Raw genomic sequence first — 19,296 nt, 5'->3', positions numbered from 1 at the left:
GTTGGGTTGGTTTTGATAAAAGATGGTTAAAGTAAGAAATACTAAACACTTCGCTCTTTTATATATTTTTATTTGGTCATTTTCGGTGTACCCATTGGCTTTACACGTCAAATAATACTTTGCCGCAAAGACCAGGCCACAAAAACTCCAATGTTCGTGTTAAGATTACAGTTTAGTATTGTCCTGGAGGGAAGTGAGTTTTTACTGCACTCTACTGGTCGTAGTTTGGTACTATTCAGTGGCAGTGTGCAACATTTACATCATTCAGTTTATTTATTCCCAAACTTGTCAGTGATATACCGAAAATAAACATAAATCTAAAAACAAAAATAAAAAATATAAATATATTTAATTTATACAAATAGAACACATTATGTTGTAAGACGGAGAAAAAAAAGCTTTAGATGGGAATCGCTTATTCGCTTCTTTTCCGGTTTGAGTTCTCAAAATTGTTTCAGCAATACTTTATGCGGCCACAAGAGAGAAGTAAACTCACATTTAAAGTACCCAGCAGCACCAACGTTATCAAACAGTACAAGACAAGATAATGCCAGGTTTATACTTAATTAATATTTAGAAAATGTATTATTTATTATTATTATTATTATTATTAGTAGTAGTAGTAGTAGTAGTAGTAGTAGTAGTAGTAGTGGTAGTAGTAGTAGCAGTATTAGTAGTATTATTAGTATTGTTATTGTTTAGAAAGGTGCATTGTTTTAAAGTGATAAACTATATTTACTGTCAGTATTCAATATTTTTATTTATGTAGTTTTAATTACTTGAAGAATCGCAGCTTCTTCAAACATACACGCGCAGTGTGATTCACTTCCTGTACAGCCGTGTTTTAGTTTGAAGACAAAGCGGAAGTTGCGGGTTGCTCTTCAGTTTAGAGAAAACTTAGCCGGCGAGTTTGACAAGTTCTGGTAGACTTGTGGAGGCGCAGCGTTTCCTCCCAGTAGTTCCTGAGCACAAACTCCAGAAAACCCTCATTTTATTTAATGTTTCCGGGTCTTGTTATTTAGCATAAATGCCGAATTCTTCGTCGACAGCTCCGGGGTTGGTTGCCTTCTGCGTTCCTTGGTGAGTCCTTATTAAAAGCTTTATGTGTGTGTGTGTGTATGTGTGTGTGTGTGTGTGTGTGTATGCGTGTGTATGTGTGTGTGTAGCCACACACGCCTCTCTGCTTCCTGCTGTACCGTTACACCACAACCTGCTGCTGTAACTCACTCCTATGGTGGCTGCGTTTTTTCCCCCATTTGTTTTATCTCTTGTTTTTACCTCTCTGCGCTGTTACTCTTAGCTGCTGTAGACCTCTAGTCTACACTTAAAAGTGCGTAGGACCCAAAACAGCTGACAGAGAGCTATTCTAGTCCATCCATGCTGTTTGACTTTTGCTTCCTGCTTTTCAAAGCTTCCTCTGCTGATGCAGAAAGAAACAGAAGGGAAACTCCAAAAACTTCTTCGCATTTAGTGTAGCGTGAGCAGTTTTGGAATGAGTCCTTCAGGGCTCCACTAACCGAATTGATAATTTCTATCAAAATAAAGTCATTATGGACTAAACATAATGCTGAAGTTACGGTTTGTTCAAATTCTCTCCAATACAAACCGAGGAGTTGTTTATAGCAACCTATTTTTTTAATGGAGTAAAAACATGAAAACTCACTAAGCTTTCATCATATTTGCATATTACCAGATAACATAGACATTATATTTTTGGCTCATTGAATGATCATACTCTCAAAACTGTGTGTGAAAACTTCCGGAAATAATTCCTTTTTCTACATTATCTAAATGTCTTTTTAAAAATGACATTTAGATGTCTTAAAAATGCATGCATTCATCACTCCTTCATTTATTATCTCCATTGTTCCCATTAATAGGTTCAAGACAAAAATAAATCCATGTAATCCACAAGAAATTTTAATAGAAACTAAGAGTCGATCTTAGTGAGAACTTCATCTTTGTTTCAGCCTGGATGGGACTGAATGGTGTAGCACAAACATTCTTTTTTTTTTTGTTTTTTTTTGTTGCACATGTCCCTAAAAGTCCTGATCTCTGGTAGCAGTCAGTCTTGCAACGCATCTAAAGAGGCTTCTGACTGAAAAATGTTACTATAAGACAGTTTCATGACTGTTATGATGAAACAGCTCAATCTCCAGACAGCAGAGATCACATTCCACATTATTATATTCTGGATGCCATCATTAGTTGTCCATAAGTTCTGCTAATCCTACTTACTTGCTTTTGCCTCTCCTCTGTAAACCTTGGCCAGGTTAGAAAGCTGTATTTTGAGCAGTTTGAAGGCACTGTAGAATCCTCTGGCCACATTAACCACAATCTTGTTTAACTCACAACATTAGTGGAAGCATGGTGGTGGAAATGTTATGACTCTGGATTGGCTCGCTGCCTTTTTGATACGAAAACACACATTTAATGTGTGTGAGAGTTGTTTGTAAGGTTCCAGCTGACGGAGAGGAGACACTCATGTGGGATCGCGCAGAACACGCCTGCAGCAAATGCTAAATTTAACCACAAAACCAAAGCTTTGGTCCGACAATTTCTGCCATCGTGCCTGAATAATAATTTGAGTGTTCATCGTTGCTCACTCCAGTCGATCTGCCACTCGAGTCCAGATTGTGGCTACAGACAGATCAGATCTTTGCATTGCGTGGCAACAAGGTGTTTGCATGATTACAGGTAATGATTAACTGCGTGTGTTGTGTCCAAGCTAGGCAATGGACAGGCAGCAGATCCAGGTGAGCGACGAAGAGCGCGAAGTGGCACGGGAAGAAAGCCGCAGGAGGAGGAGGAAGAAAGCCATCACCTCTGCCTCCTCCACCTCCATGGATCAGATCAGCGTTGAGTTTGTGCTGCCCACAGTGGCGCGGGGTGGGAGCAGCCCCGACTCTCTGCTGCTAGAGGTGGCTGGGAACTGGACTGTGGAACAGGTTGGGGATGCTCAGGGATTTCTTTTTCTTTTTTTTTTTTTTTCACTTTAACTCCAGTGAACGAATGAAACATGTTTTTGTTGTTTTTCCAGGTGAAAGCCCAAGTTTGGATGAAGGCGGTGTCTTTAAACCTCTGTCCCGACTTCTACCAGCGCTTCTGTCCTGATCACTGCATCCTCCTCTATCAGAAGAAAGGCACTGTGTGCGAGATCTACGACAAGCACCAGGTCTTCCAAACACTGGACTGTATTCGCTACTGGAGAGGTACTGGTTGCCTCTTGGAGCCAGAAACTATTTCTATCATGACTGAGATTTTTTCTAAACATGTATTCTGACTGTACGGAGTGCAGTATCCCACCTGCAGTAGACAGCAGCCATGTTGGAGAACAATGGAAAAGTTCTCATGGTGAAAAGAAACTAACTGCTGTTTACTACTTTACTTATAAAGTTCTTTAAAACAACAATAGCTGCAATAAATTGCTGTACAGAGAAAAACAATAAACATTCAAAATATGGAAAGGACAAAAACAAAATAATAGAAACAATAAAACACTAATAGAATTAAGAGCAAAAGTCTCAAGGTGTGTTAATAAAACTGTTATAAACACATTTTTCCCCTGTCTTTGCACAATAAAGGAGATCTTCTAATGCATAACTGCATGTGGTTCCACAGAGAAGGAACAAAAGAAGAGCTACATTCTGCCATATATCTCCAGTCAACCCAGTTAGCACAAGGGCTCTCTCTTCATTTTCTCCTGCTTTCATTTTTAACATGGCTTGTAGATATAATGGTACAACTCCGTAAAAATTGTGCGTAAGTAAAACTTAAGGAAAAAGTTGCATTATTTAGTTTGCGCTATGCTTTATACCTTGTAAAACGTGAAGGACTAGTTTCTCTCTACAAACATGAGTAACTGTCTATTTAACACCACCAAGTCCAGTAGAGGCCATCTTTGACTGTGTGAACATTCTTGTAAAGGGTAAAGAAACAAAAAAAGGATTTTGTAAGAGTTTTAATACCAGTTGTGATTTGTTTAGGACATTGTTGGCTTTAGCTTAGCATATGTAGCTTCTTTGAACTACTCCACAGAATCCTACTGTATGACAACTAAACTGTGCCGGTAGGAACTTCAGGTGTCTTGTTTTTTTTTTTCATTTCAATAGCTCTAAAGAAAGACGTGGGTCGAATCCAGCTGGTGCCGCGGCCGCAGCCCACAGACGAGTCTCAGCAGTACCAGCGTTACCTCAACTACCTGATTGGCTACGACGTGACTGACGTTAGCAACGTCCACGACGACGAGCTGGAATTCACCCGCCGGAAGCTGCTGACGCCACGACGCATCGAGCTGTCGGATCGGGACCCCAACCTTTACTCCATGGACCCCTGGGTCACCCGGAAGCCGCTGCCCGAACACCTTCTCTCCAAGGTGTGTTCACTTCCAGAACCCCTTCTTCACCCGACTGACCACCCGTGATTACTGAGAGGAAAAAAGAATTTAGAACACTACAAATAAAATTTGTTTTGGATTCTTCAACTGCAAATGTGATATTTTCCAACCAACCAACCACCTCCGTCAGCTAAGAAGTGCTCACTTCCCACTCCATGCCCACAATGAAGGAGGAATGCTCACTCATGACCTGCGATTTGTGGTGACACCTTTAAAGCAGCGCTGCAGCACGACTCCATCTCATTTTCCTGTTTCATGTGGGCAGCCTGCAGCTTCGAGTGGTGCTGCTCTGAAACAGTTTGTGATGTGCGTCGCTCATTCTGCACCCTGCATGAATGCTTTTCTGGCAGTCAGAATGTGTTTTCCTTCCAGAATCAATGATTCTTGGTGATTTAGGAACATATCATATCTAATATCAATAATTTTCTTCATATTTCCTTCTGACAAACAAAATTATGCCTTTATCTCCATCCTGTTCTCCTCCTTCATTCTCTCAGGTTAATAATGGTTACATCCTGGTTGTGATCCATGTCAGCACCTCCAGCCAGACTATCAAAGTCTCCATTGATGATACGCCTTCACAGGTTGATAAACATAGCTCATGATCCATGCACCACTTCCTGTTTGATAAATATATCATTTCCTGTAGCGTTTCTGTCTTTCTCCTGTTTTTAGGTATTGGCGAGCTTCTTTGCAAAAACGGCCAATAAAAGGGTTTTGTTGGGAATCCCTGAACACTTGAGCGATGAGGACTTTGTGTTGCGTGTGTGTGGCAGGTATGCAGTGTGTGGAAACTCCCTGGGAGACTTCACGCTGGGGTCGGTGTGGTCAGGTTGGAGTTGGTTATTGTTGTTTCTGTCTCGCGCTAAGAGAGGAGTATTTGTATGGAGAGAAAGCCCTGCAGAGCTTCAACTGGATCCGTCAGTCCCTCAAGAACGGAGAGGAGATCCACCTGGTTCTGGAGACTCCTCCTGACCCGGAGCTGGATCTAGTCCAGCGGGAGGACTGGGCCCAAGTGGATGACTGCACAGGAGTCGCAGGTTACAATTTGAAACTCCGCTGTTAATTTATTTCTACTTGGATGTGAGCTGAATTAAACTCTAGAGGTTTATCACAGGCACCCACGAACAGCTAACCATTGCTGAGAAAGACCATGAGCGAGTGTTCACCATCTCCATGTGGGACTGCAACAGGAAGTTCAGAGTCAAAGTGCTTGGAATCGACATCCCGTCGCTCCCCAAAGTCCCAGAGTTTATGGTGTTCATCGAGGCCAGCATCTTCCATGGGCAGCAGCTTCTGGCTCAGGTTGGACACATTGAACGTTGAGCCTCCCATACACACTAGAGAGACTTTTTCACATGTTGTCACATAACAACCACAAACCTCAAAGTATTTTACTAGGAATTCATGTGACCAACACAAATGTGGAAGGATGTTTTTACAAAGAAAATGATCAGCTATATTGTATTTGTTCATCACTAGCCTGGTTTAAAAATAACAAACAAAAAAAAAGCAGCTTTTTGTTCTATGCTTTGCTTCATCCAGAGGGTCTGGGACTTCGGCTATTGAAAAACTGTTGAGCGGTATTGGAGAATTGAAAGGTGGCTAAACTCTTAAATATATAAGTAAAAGAAATAACGCACAGAGACGTAGTTCTTGCTGCTAGGCCATAGACGGGCCGGAGATTTATTACACTACCACGGATTCTTCATTACAATTTCATCAGTTCAATACTCAAATATCTTCCAAAGTCTCAACAAAAAATCTCCCCGTATTCTTAACATCACCCTTTTTTATACACTCTCATCTTTACTGATGTGAGTTTGGAAAGTTTCAACCAATGGTGTTGTTACTCTTGATTTGCATAAAGATTCTGGCGTGCCTTATACTAAGTGTGTAGTGGACGACCTTTAAAATATTTGAGACCTCATGAACTCAACATCTGCTCCATTTCAGAATTTCTGAATAGGACAATTTATCTTGGATTGCTGATCTTATCTGTCAACCAGCAATCGTTTCCAAGTCATTTTTTGGTTCCATTTGCGCTTTGTACGCAAATGGAAGGAAAGGAGTCAGGTCAGTTTGACCTAGAGAGGTGCCAAAATCCTTTCGCAAAAACAACTCCTTAAATAATATTTCCACTATTACAGCGGTTGACTGCGTCGAAGTTTGAATTTTTACCCAATTGCTAACATTTGGCTGTGATTTATGTTCAACGGTATAATTATGAGAAATTTTGTGCACTAAAAGCAGACTATTACACTAAAACAGAGCAGGAAATCAATGTCATCATTCAAAACTTCTGATTTACTGATTGGCCCGATTGAAATTCTATTGGAGGAATCCAAGTCAGTGGGAGAAATTCTAGACAGAGCACTGAATTAGATGAGAATCGAATGGAATTGTGTATGGCAGTGACCAGAATCGTCTCACAAAATCACCACAAAATACATTGCCTATAATAAGTTATGAATGCACAGGCATTCTCCATATACCAAAAACCTGCTGCTGTGACAAAAGTTGAGTTCACACACAGTTTCCTGCTACATCTTCCCTGGAAACTATAAACCACCATCAATCCTGTTAAACTATTCTGAATTTGCATGATCAGCTTCTTCATTTTGGATGTGGTGTGAAGACAATAAACACTGTGGCTGACAGCATGAATACAGGCCAGCATTGTCCTCCGATTCCTGTAAACATCATTTGAATCCTGGATGTAAGGCAGCTGACTCTTAAAGGGACCATTAAGGGTTTTTTTTTCGTGAAGTTATGAGCAGTAACTGCATTAAAACCCTAAATGACATCAGTGAACTCTTTTAGGAAAGAACAACTTCCAAGACGTTTAACGAAGAAGTGCTGTGGAACTGCTGGCTGGAGTTCAACATAAAGATCAAGGACCTCCCTAAAGGGGCACGCCTCAACCTGCAGGTACATCTGGTTACCTTCATTACTGTTTTGTAGATTTTGTCGTGTTTGGTTAAAATGGGGTCGCTTGGCTAGCTCTGAAACACTTTCACTAAATCCAGGTGATCTGTGGGAAGCAACCCCAAACCCCCAACTCCAAAAGCTCCTACCATGACAACACATCAGGAAGCTCCACCCTTGAAGGTAAAATCCAGTTTCAGCACTGATTGCCAATGAGTCAAGCTATTAAATTTAGAACAGCGCACCTCGGCCATTTTAGTCTCGGACAAAGAAGATGTGTTTTTGGGGAAACATCTGTGTACCTGAACAGCTGATTTTGCTTGTGATCGACTGATTTATGTTATAAAGACGTACAACTTAATGCCTACCGATAGTTATTTCCCAACAGCAAATAAACTCAAGATGAAGAACTGTTGTAGATGACACAGAACTGATGGAGTGACTGTACTAGCTGTTTGTGACAGTGTTTCTCACCATGGCTCAACAGGAGATTTAATCCATTCACAGGCTTTTCCAAATTGGAAAATTAACTATAGAGCATCGATGAATCAGGATTTTTACCAAACTGATTGCCGAGCGGGAACTTGGCAAGGTAACTTTGTGCTAGCTTGTGCTACCTACCATTGTCCATAGCCAGAAAAAGAGTCCTCTGTCTTTCTCCCTTCGCTTAAGTTGCTTCACACTGTACTTCATTAGCAAAAGAACATTGAAACAAAGGTCCCAGGACGTCCTCATCTTTCAGCATTACACGCTCTTGAGATGCCGCCATTCCGTCATTTGCGATCAGTGCCATTTGCCGCCATCAACGAGGGAGCCCTATATCATCGCAGCTCTTTGTCTGGCTTTCAGGAAAGACCAAGAACCGCCTCCTGTACTACGTCAACCTGCTCCTGATCGACCACCGCTCCCTCCTACGCCAGGGCGAGTTCATCCTCCACATGTGGAAGATGCCCGAAAAGAGCGAGGAGAGCAGCAGCAGCATCAACGCAGACAAGCTCACGTCAGCCACCAACCCGGACAAGGCCTCCTCCATGGCCATCGCCATCTTGTTGGACAAGTACTGCTACCCGGTGGTGCTGCCCAAGAGCAGGGAAGTGGGCAGGGACTGTGGGGCCGGCAGTGAGGAGGGCGACGGAGGGGAGAGAGGTCAGAGAGAAATGCCCAACCACCTGAAGAAGCAGTTTGCGGCGATCGTGTCCACCGACCCCTTACATCCGTTGAGTCCAGAGGACAAGGAGCTGCTGTGGCACTTCAGGCATGAGTGCATGCGTGATCCAAGGTACTCGTTTTACTTCCCAATAACATTATACTATACATTTTTCTTTTTGCTTAATTTATTCAATAATCATGCTCAGGGCTTACCCAAAGTTGCTGGGCTCAGTCAGATGGGGGAAACAGGAAGACGTCCTGGCTACTCATCGCCTGTTGGATCGTAGCAATGCATGGGACACCAGGTAAAGTCGACACGGCAGTATACATCTCTGTTTGTAGTGTTGATGTTGTGTTGACCTGCTGGCACGTTGCTGCTCCTCAGTGGTCTGGATGTTGGTCTGGCAATGCAGCTGCTAGACTGCCACTACTCGGACGCCCAGGTCCGATCCATGGCCGTGCGGAAGCTGGAGACGCTGGAGGATGATGACGTCCTCCGGTATCTCCTCCAGCTGGTCCAGGTGGGTCTTATCTCACGTTTGTGTTTATCTGTTAACAGGCATTACAGCTAACCTGAAGCTGCAGATGGACAGTTTGAAATAAGTAATGTCTGAAAACCCGTGTTACATTAGAGTCTAAACTTTAGGAGATGAAGGAGGTTTGTGGTCCCGTCACTTTTTTAGAGGAAATTAGTTTCTGTTCATCTGTCAATGTTCTACATAGAGCAAGTCTATGGGATCAAAGGTGTGATTCTTCCTTCCTTCTTTGCTTAATGTCTTTTTCCTCCCTCCGTTCCTTTCTTTGATGCATGTTTTCTTCCTCACTTCCTTCCTCCCTCAATCCCTTTTTTCCTTCCTTCCACCCTTGTTTCCTTCCTTCCTTTCTTCCTTCCTCTTTTATTTCCTTTCTTATTTTCCTTATTCCCTTTCTGCCCCTTTTCTTTCTTTCATTTATTCTTTCATTCTGTCTATCTTTTATTCCCTCATTCTCTCTATCTTTCTCTTTCTCTCTCTTTTTGCCATTGTTTTGCATCTCACCTTTAAAATCTCTGAAGTTTCAACATGAAGAACATGAATGGATCCTATCCTAGAAACACAGCTACAACAACACATAGGTAGCCATTTGCACTAATAATAATAATCAATCCATAATCATTAAACCAATTCGGTGAAAGCAGCAGCTGCTGTGCATACCAAGTACTGTTAGTGCTGGTCCTTCAGACGGGTGTGTCTGAAATATGAACTCTAAATGTGGTTCTGGTCAGAGTTAATAAATGAACAAACTGAGCTGCTGTTCGTTTCACTGAAGGCTCCTCATGTCTCGGTCCCAGCTCACCAGCCAGTGGGAACAGCTGACTCATGCCTCATGCTTCTCCTCGCTGTGTTTCCATAGTCGACTCTGCGCTCAGCTTTGCATGAGCAACAAGCATCAGCTGAGGCCAACAAAGGGCCCTTTGCTTGGATAGGAAAATGAGACTTCATCTCTGCATGCTGTGCATTTTAATCACCGATGGAGGATTAGTACTGAATATTTATATAAATACTGATATTGAGGGATGAAGTGCTCTGGAAATGTGTGGGACTGACTCAGCAGGCAGCCTCACGTCATCCTGTCTGATCTATTTTCGAACGCCGCAAAGTCTAATCTTAGATTACTGCTGAATAAAGAACGGGACTGAAAACACAGACGTTTAATGTGAAAAATAAGTACGTTTTAATGTGAAGGAAAGCATTTTTGTTCCCCACAAGCTGTTCAAGAGGTGGAATTTCAACTCAAACTGCTCCCAATATTTGGCCTTACATCCTCAGCTCACCCTACAAATTCCACCAGGTGAGCACAATAGGCTCTGTGTTTTCACTTCCTTCATTGCTACAGTCAAATTTGTTTCAGTTCTGTTCAGAAATACTTTATTTATCCTGAATAAACTCACATCATTGGGAGGCTGATGCTGTGGACAGGAAGGACCTCTAGTAGCAGTCAGTCTCACAAAAAACAAAAAAATTACTAAAGAATCTTCTGACTAAAGGCTATCATGACATGCTAACAGCTCAACAGACGATACTCAACACTAACTTTGTGCAGGTTGTGGACTGGTTGTCTGGAAATAACGCCACTTCCTGGTTGAAAGTCAACAGGATGACTTTTATGACATAATAATCCAGCCTCTTTATGAGCTGCGGTTGTTTATCACTTATAAAAACACTTTTATGTTTGCTATATATGTCAGAGCACAGGAGGGTCAGATGGATATGAGCTTTGTTTTACTTGTTTTGCTTTTACTAATGTGGGAAGTTATAGAAATGCTAGGAAATATTCAGAAATATTTACATGTTCAGCTCTCATCTTGTTTTTATTTATTTTTAGACAATAGACAGTGGCTTTATTACAGCTGAACACCAAAAAAAAGGAAAAAAACCAGAACACAACAGCAGCTTGTGTTTCACCAAGTGTTCCCAAACCATGATACTTGCACTTCTGTGCTTCAGAGCAGGTATAAGGTTATTTTCCTGGACTGCCAAGCATGTCCTCTGCTCTGTTGTCCAAATAATCCAGAAATGCATTTCTGTATCTGTTCTTTCTGACAAGCTAAAAGTCTGTTTATGCTTCTGTTGGAGCGGTTTGTTTTCAGGATATACTGCTTAAGTCACTCGATTTAACTTTCCTTCGCTGTAGACTATTATTTGTACAGTGGATTTCATTTTTTTTTTAAAGCTTCATTAATTTTCTAACAAAAACCATAATCTGTTACAACCTTTGAAGGCCTAAAACAGCTCTGTTGGTTTTCAGTCCTATTATTATGTCAAACAAATTATTTAACTTACTTGTGTAGTTATTGATTTAAATTCTTTTTACCACAAAATACACTTGTGTCATCTGCAAACAGAATAACTTTTGGCAGTTTAGAAACATTTTTACAGATATATGAACTTTTTTTTAATTCAGTTGTGAATTAATTTTCTGGTTTCTGTCATCTGCCTTTAAAGGGAGCAGCAGGATGATCAAAACCTAAAAATAATCTGTCTCGATTTAATCTTAGTTGGTTTCAAGCTATCTAGGTTAGGTGTTTTGGCATAGTTTCTATGGTTACAGTTGGTAATTGTTGAGCATATAAATGTGAATAAAAGAAAACCGGTGCATTGTGACAGACAGACATGTTTGTGTGTCCGTCTTCTCCTGCAGGCGGTGAAGTTTGAGCCATACCATGACAGCGCCCTGGTCAGGTTCCTGCTGAAGAGAGCATTGAGGGTAAGCTCCACAACAACAAGAGTTGTTTACACTTCATACGCTGCTGCTAGTATTATGACTAGATAAATCAGCCATAATTTCATTCATTTTGGGAGACGTAAATTGGCCAACACATGTGAGGCTGATCTTATTCTCCGATCGTATCTACCTCTGCAAAGGTCTGGAAATCAGCCACTGTCTCGTTTTTCCAGACAAAAAATCAGAATCAGTAGATCAGACTTTTTAAAGATTGATGATTGGCTAGAAAACTGCAATTAGTGCACCCCTGTTATAACATAATAAGGAGAAAAAGAAAAAAAACGTATGTTAGCAAAGCTGCATCTAAATGAGCCACCAGACTTCAGGAACCATGCACTTTGGTTACAAGGAAGTGAAAATGTACATGGGATTAAAAAAAAAACCCTATGATATTTCTAGTGTAAAATCGACACGTATCCTTAAATAAACTTGTTTCCCTTGTTCTTTTTTCAGATATTTCTAAACATTTCTTCCTCTCCTCAGAGTAAGCGCATCGGCCATTTTCTGTTCTGGTTCCTGCGGAGTGAGATCGCCCAGTCCATGCACTACCAGCAGAGGTACGCCGTGTTGCTGGAGGCCTACCTCAGAGGCTGCGGGGAGAACATGCTGCAGGACTTCAGGAAGCAGGTGAAGAGTCTCCCCTTTACATTCAATAATCACAAATGATCATCAGTTAGCAGAGTGTTATGATAAAAAAAAAAGTCATTTGGAGTATTTGTTCCGTTTCTGACAGCGTCTTGTTTCTCATCGTTTTCTGGTAGAGCCTCCTGTTGATGTTTTCAGTTTTTTTGATCTCTTTGGACACAGAGTATAGTTTTTATAAACTTGACTCTCTACAGGTGGAGATGACTGAGGCCCTTCAGAAAGTCACGCGTGAGATGAAAGCCATGTCTGCCGACAAATACGATGTCACACAGCAAGGTGAGGAGGAGGACGGCGTCCATCACGTGGCTCTGAAATCACTTCTAACATATTTATAAGGAAGATTTTATTAAAGTCACTTTTATTAAAGTTTTGCAAGCATCACAACAAACTTTGATGGATTTTGTTTAATCTTTAACTGATAAAACAACAACACCAAAATCAGTTAAATTTGGGAGATTGGTGATTGGCCGATACTTACATGAGAAACTGATCTAATCCACTGATCAAATCAACCTTTTTTCTTGCTCTCTGTGTCGGCTATACTACACACAGACCTGTTTCCATAGCAACTAGCTGAGCTGACAACATCTCCACTTGTGTATCAGGTTTTGACACCAACAGGCAAAAATTTCCCACACAAGGAACAGAACATTCAGTCTGTTACAGTTTTATGTTTTCAGTCTTGATGTTTATCTTGTGATTATTAATAAGTGATCGTTGATTAGCTAATTTAAACCTCTGCTCTAATGATCTGTAACACACTGAATCCTGCAGCTTATCTACATGTTAAGATTGTCAAAGTCAAGCTAGCATGACCTTTTTCCCTTTCCTTTGCTACTTTTGTTTGAAATTAAAACTTTATCCTGACCTTATCTAGTTGTCAGAGTGTTGACAATTAGTAGCCAATATTCTTTTATATATCAAGTGTACATTTAAGATTTAGCACGTTACATTGATAACAGTTAAAACCAAAGCTGGTCATTGTCAGTGAACAGTTTTTTGCCCTAGTAGGGATCTTGGGGGTGGGATCTCATGCATGTGACGTCATGTTGTAACGTCTCTATATGCTCTAAGTTGTGTTGGTCTCTCACATAAAATGTCACTTTAAGTGTGAGACTTCCTGTGAAGCTATGTGTGTGTGTGCTGTGTGATTGTCAGTTGTGATCCAGTTGCGTCAGAAACTGGAGACCTTGCAGTTGTCGGGCCTTCCGGAGAGTTTCCGAGTCCCTTACGATCCTGGGCTGAGAGCTGGGACTCTGCTGGTGAGACACACACACACACACACACACACACACACACACACACACACACACACACACACACACACACACACACACACACACACACACACACACACACACACACACACACACACACACACACACATCTGCACCCATAAGGACCAACATCGAATCAGCTTTTTGCTGTGCATGTGCAGATTGAGCAGTGCAAGGTGATGGCGTCCAAGAAGAAGCCGCTGTGGCTGCAGTTCAAACGGGCCGACCCCACCACGCTGTCCAAAGACCCCGTGGGCATCATCTTCAAGGACGGGGATGACCTGCGACAGGACATGCTCATTCTGCAGGTGGGTCGGCAGCCATTCGCACCGGTTCACACAGCCAGAGGTTCCAGGAAGTCCGCTCACGTCTCCGCTCCTCCTGTCAGATTCTGCTCATCATGGAGTCCATCTGGGAGACGGAGTCTCTGGATCTGTGCCTCCTGCCGTACGGCTGCATCTCCACCGGCAACAAGATCGGTCCGCTACACTCTCTTACACCCTTATATGCTTTATCTGCGCTACAGCGCCCCCACCCACTTTTTTTTTCAAATTTTATTGTCACAAAACAATAACCTGGATAAATCCATCTAATGTCTGCTATCAGATGAGGAATGTTGTCCCTTTAATCCAGGCACATTGGAGAGATTTTCAGTCTTCCACTTTATCTCAGTCAGATTTAAGTCTAGACTTTGACTAGACCAGGGGTTTGCAGCCTTTATAGCCTCCCAGGACAACCATTTGAAACTCGTTTAGAACCGCAAATGTCACATGAGCGTTTGAGAACAAAAATCTTTTTAGATAAATATCTACTTTAGACATTTTATCTCTATATGTAGTATTTAAAATAAAAGTAAACAAAGAAGAGGACGGATATTTATGTTTTAAAAAATCACTTAGATTCCAACCTAATGACAAAGTAAACAGATCTAACAACATATTGCTGCTGCTACTTAAGTGTCATTTCATGTGGGAATTTAGTGCAAATGTTGCAGGAAGAAAACTGAAAAACAGTTAAAAACCTTTAATATGTACCCAAAGTTATTAAGAGCCTTTGTGGAATGTCCAAAGAGCCACTTGCAGTTCCAAAAACCTTTTTAGATTTTCTTTTTTTACTTCATATCATTTTCCTATTGCAGAACACAAGTGAATTTGGACTTATGGCCACAAAGTGACGGCCAGATTCCCTCCAATAGAGCAGAATTCCCTGTGTAGGGTTAGCCTGCAGCTGGTCGTCTGTTTCCATAACTTTCCGTTCTGCTTTTATTGTCCCTGTAGGAATGATTGAGATCGTTAAAGACGCCACCACGATTGCTACCATCCAGCAGAGCGTCGTCGGAAGCACCGGTGCCTTTAAGGACGAAATCCTCTACCAGTGGCTGCGGGACAAGTGTGTCAGCGAGGAAAAGGTGCCCTTCATAAACACAAACTGGATGTTTCTGCACAATACAAAACCACCAGCAGGGGCACTGCTGAGCAAATATAACTAAATGAATACCTTCCATCATAGAAGAAAACAAGAGTCACTTCTAGTCCTAAACTGTTCTAGTCCTCCAACCGCTGAAATTATGCTTTGAAATAAAAATCAAAAAGTAAATTATTTTAAAGAGAGGATATTTTTTTTCTTCCATTTACTATTTATGCAGTATGCTGATTTTTCTCCATGAAGAAAAATTTCTAACAAAACATTCAGTTTTGTGTTTGCAGTCTAACAAAAAGCTTAAAAAAACTGACTTTAACACAACATTTCGAACAAAATGGCACAAAATCGGTTGTTTCAGGGCACAACAATCACAAAAAACATGGCGACATCCTGAAGGGACTGAGCAGTAGCGTTATGTAATCAGAGCGTTGCTTCGTTTCCTGCTGCAAGTTTGTTTACCAAATAGTAGGAAGTAGCTTTAGTTCCTGACAGGAAGGAAGCAAGGCCACAACACACACAGCTGGCACAACATGCAGCCTCAGCATGTGACTGCATGTTTTCAAGCTTTGTGTGTGTCTGTGTGTGTGTGTAGTTCCAGCAGGCCGTGGAGAGGTTCCTGTATTCCTGTGGGGGATACTGCGTGGCCACCTACGTCCTCGGAATCGGAGATCGCCACAATGACAACATCATGATCACAGAGTCGGGTAGTCTGTCTGTGTTTAAATATAATATTGCATTTGAAAAAATGATCAAAATCCGGGCAGCTGAAAGGATGTGCGGACGGTTTCTGCAGGGAACCTGTTCCACATCGACTTCGGTCACATCCTGGGGAACTACAAGAGCTTCATGGGAATCAGCAAGGAGTGGGTTCCCTTCGTTCTCACGCCCGACTTCCTATACGTCATGGGAACGTCGGGGAAGAAGAGCAGCCCCCACTTCCAGAAGTTCCAGGTGCGAGACTTGTTTGTTGTTTTTTTTTATTGTGGATGCAGTCAGTAACAAAATGACCGCTCTTCATTTTCCCACGCCGCTGCAGGATGTGTGTGTGAAGGCTTACCTCGCTCTGCGGCATCACACCAACCTGCTCATCATTCTGTTCTCCATGATGCTGATGACCGGTAAGCCGCAAACATTTTCACACCACAGGTTTGTCATGAAGTGCAAGCTAACGCTTCATTATAAGCCTAAATTTAGAAAACCTTACCTACAGTTGAAACCAGATAGTTTCATACACCTAATAAAGAAACATACATTTTTCTCACTGTCTGAACTTCTTGTTGTTGGTTGATTAGAATTACCAAAATTATTTATATTCGCTAACTGCCAGAAAACTCAGCAAGGACATTTTTTTACTTTCTTTGTATTTTGTGTGTTAGCATTTAATTTGAGAAGGAAGGTAATTTATCTTAATAGGATTTTTTAGACATTAAAGTTATTTGAATTTTATTTATTTTTCTTTTTGTTAAATTAGACATTTAAAAATATTAAATTTTGCTATTTTTGTTTTAGTTTACCTCATTGCTGCTGTAGCATGTGGAATACTACCACAACAAAAATAATTAATAACAATAATAAATTATATAAAATCGGGAATTAATTTTTTTTATTTATATTGTTTTTGTCTCTAAAGCAGTGCTGGAAAAGTTCGAAAACTTTTTGAAAATGCATGAAAAATGATTGAGTTTTACCCCGCAAGGGGTTTAAGTGACAAATCCAAATGCAGACTTCTACACTTTAAATGAAAATCTGAAAAGTGTGGCATGCTCTGTGATGTATTTGTTGAATCAGAATAAAAGTGCCTACAGTTATGCAGAACCTACCATATAGAGTTCCAAAAAATGTATTGAAATTTGTGACTGGAACAAAAATGTGAAAAAGTTGAAGATGCGTGAATTCTTCTGAACATCCAAACAACAAAAGCGCACCATCGTTTTTTAAGACTCAGATCGAAGTTGTTTCTTTGACGTTCAGGGATGCCGCAGCTGACCAGCAAAGAGGACATCGAGTACATCCGCGAGGCGCTGACGGTCGGCCGCAGCGAGGACGAGGCGCAGCGCCACCTGCTGGACCAGATCGAGATCTGCCGGGAGAAAGGCTGGATGGTTCAGATCAACTGGTTCGTCCACCTGGTGCTGGGGATCAAGCAGGGCGTGGAGAAACGCTCCACGTAGATGCCACCTCCTGCTCAGACGGCGACAGCTACATTTCTTTATTGTTTCAGAACTTTTCCCTTTTTATATATATATTTTTTTCATTGAATTAACAAGGTAGATACTAATTTTTATTGTAATTAAAGCAAAAAGCAAGAGAGAGACTGTTTATATCGCACTTTAAAAACTAAGTCGAGACCATATGCGCATAAACAGACTTTCCTAGAGCTTTTTTAAACCAGTTTCAACATGAGATCAATAATCGGTGCAGCTTTCAAATGAGTAAAATTGTAAATTTTATTGTATTGTATTTGTTTTTTGTTTTTTTTGTTTTTTTTTTTGTTTTTTTTTTAATGAGAACCAATCCCCATCTCTCCAAAATGCAAACATTTTTTGGCTCTCAACTCTCAGAAGCATGAGCTTCTTTAAGAGCTGAGGTACGGGGTAAAGATCTGTTTTAAAGGGGCGGTGTTATGTATTTTAAAAGGCACATAGTGCCATTTTATAGCACAATCAAGTAACAGTAGCTGTGTTTCCATTGCAAATGTGCTCAAAACTTTGTCAAAATAACACAATTTCGCAATTGCAGTGCTACCATTAAATAAGAAACACAATCAAAATCCCAAGTGAATAAATTTGTTCAAGTCATTAAAACACATCACCCAGCTATCCTTCAGCTACTTCCTGTTGTATTTTTCCTTGTTGTTTGCACCAGATTCATCATCCAGTTGTTGATCATGTGACTCGTGTAATGAGGGGGAAAAAGTGTTTCCATTGCAGCTTTGTGAAATAAACCAATTTCAACACGGCCAAAAAAACGGAACGCATCCTAGTGCCAAAACTCGATCAAGTGATATGATATATGATGAATGAAAATGCAGCTTATGTTGCTTTCAGTTGTATACATCAAACCAAACTTAAATGAAATTTGACTTTGTAATTTTAATGCCTTGATGTCGGGCCTCTGTCCCTTTAAGAAGCTCCTGCTGTCTCTGAAACTCCGCATTCAGGAAGTCATCACAATGTTTCTCCTTTAAGTTGTTTACAGCCGTTCTGAGTATTTCACTGAGAAGTAGCTCGTATAATGAGCTCAACAGATGCACAGTTCCACCAGATGTTTGCTAATTGCTGCTGGCTAGTCTGAAGGAGCTGAAAGGGGGAATCATGGAGAGCTTAGCGGAAAAGGCAGCACTTGATGAGACCAAGCGTTTAGGCACCCCAAATGGTTGCCACTGGACACTAAAGGGTTTCTCAAACATGCATGAAAGAATCAAAGCCATACTCCCTGAATGTTTTGATGATGGAATAGCATTATGATATCATGTAAATCTTAAAAGTTGCTTTTACATAACACTGCCTCTTTAAAACCAGTATTTGTGTTCGAGTTTCCTTTAAAACACACTGGAAAGAGTCGGGTTGCTTCTTGGAAAAAGCTTGAACATGTTTAGTAAATAAAGACGAAGAATCAAGAGTGCATCTCAGAGTGTCATTATGAGCTTTGTCCACCAGATGGAGCACTGCAACCAGCTCACCTCCACTCACCAACAGCCTGACTCCATGTAAATCCACTCTTTTCTTTCTTACTTTTCTTTGTGTTCCTCCAGATTTTGCTGCTTGTGTTTCCCTCCTCTGAGTTCTCAGCAGAGAGTGGGTGTGTGTGTGAGTGCCCTGCTCTGTGAACAATAGATGTTTTCTATCAATCCGGCAGCATGCAGTGAGGGAATAAGTGGATTAGACAGCTTCAAGTGCCTTTTCTCCAAATGACTTGATGGTTCGCTCAGGATCTGTTATGTTTTTTACCTCAGAAGCTTTATAAAAAAAATTAAATAAATGCATCTATAATATGGCCTTAACGTGACTTCCAGTAGATTTTCAGAAATCCTCTTGTATTTTCTCTTCTCCCCCAGCAGACATGCGCCGTAGCTTTCCACAGGAGAACTCCCTCCGCTGTCACGGGCCTGTGAGGTTGGTGTGGGAGGCAACTGGAAGAAACTGGAGGGAACTGGAGCATCCGCGATCGATTCACTCCGTTTTTCTGTTCCATTTTGTTCCCCTTCAGGAAGAC

The 19,296-nt window shown here is 41.2% G+C and overlaps 1 protein-coding gene across 2 annotated transcripts; it reads left to right on the top strand.

The window, feature by feature from the left end:
* The first annotated feature begins 881 nt into the window (after positions 1-881).
* pik3cg (phosphatidylinositol-4,5-bisphosphate 3-kinase, catalytic subunit gamma) lies at positions 882-18,705 on the top strand. 2 transcript variants are annotated; one of them, XM_014976609.2, is made up of 24 exons: positions 882-1,080; positions 2,733-2,948; positions 3,041-3,212; positions 4,113-4,375; positions 4,894-4,980; positions 5,072-5,172; positions 5,267-5,436; positions 5,514-5,701; positions 7,220-7,327; positions 7,426-7,507; positions 8,174-8,603; positions 8,680-8,778; positions 8,859-8,994; positions 11,654-11,719; positions 12,221-12,364; positions 12,577-12,658; positions 13,541-13,644; positions 13,821-13,967; positions 14,048-14,138; positions 14,937-15,067; positions 15,674-15,785; positions 15,875-16,032; positions 16,118-16,199; positions 17,053-18,705. In XM_014976609.2, the coding sequence occupies exons 2-24, from the start codon at positions 2,736-2,738 to the stop codon at positions 17,250-17,252; spliced, it is 3,366 nt and encodes a 1,121-aa protein (XP_014832095.1). In that variant the 5' UTR covers positions 882-1,080; positions 2,733-2,735; the 3' UTR covers positions 17,253-18,705. The 2 variants fall into 2 exon arrangements, with proteins under 2 accessions (XP_014832095.1, XP_014832100.1); XM_014976614.2 differs by having other exon boundaries at positions 2,729-2,948.
* The last annotated feature ends 591 nt before the right edge of the window (positions 18,706-19,296 follow it).

Source organism: Poecilia mexicana, unplaced genomic scaffold (genome assembly GCF_051168715.1).
Source record: "Poecilia mexicana isolate PSO_F unplaced genomic scaffold, ASM5116871v1 scaffold_23, whole genome shotgun sequence".
Lineage (NCBI taxonomy): Eukaryota > Metazoa > Chordata > Actinopteri > Cyprinodontiformes > Poeciliidae > Poecilia > Poecilia mexicana.
This window is presented reverse-complemented; position numbering and strand designations above follow the sequence as displayed.

Excerpts from the sequence above, each read along its gene's own strand:
- pik3cg (XM_014976609.2), top strand. The coding sequence starts at position 2,736 with ATGGACAGGCAGCAGATCCAGGTGAGCGACGAAGAGCGCGAAGTGGCA. Across the intron at positions 2,949-3,040 it reads GGAACTGGACTGTGGAACAG|GTGAAAGCCCAAGTTTGGAT; the intron begins GTTGGGGATGCT and ends TTGTTTTTCCAG. Across the intron at positions 15,786-15,874 it reads CATCATGATCACAGAGTCGG|GGAACCTGTTCCACATCGAC; the intron begins GTAGTCTGTCTG and ends CGGTTTCTGCAG.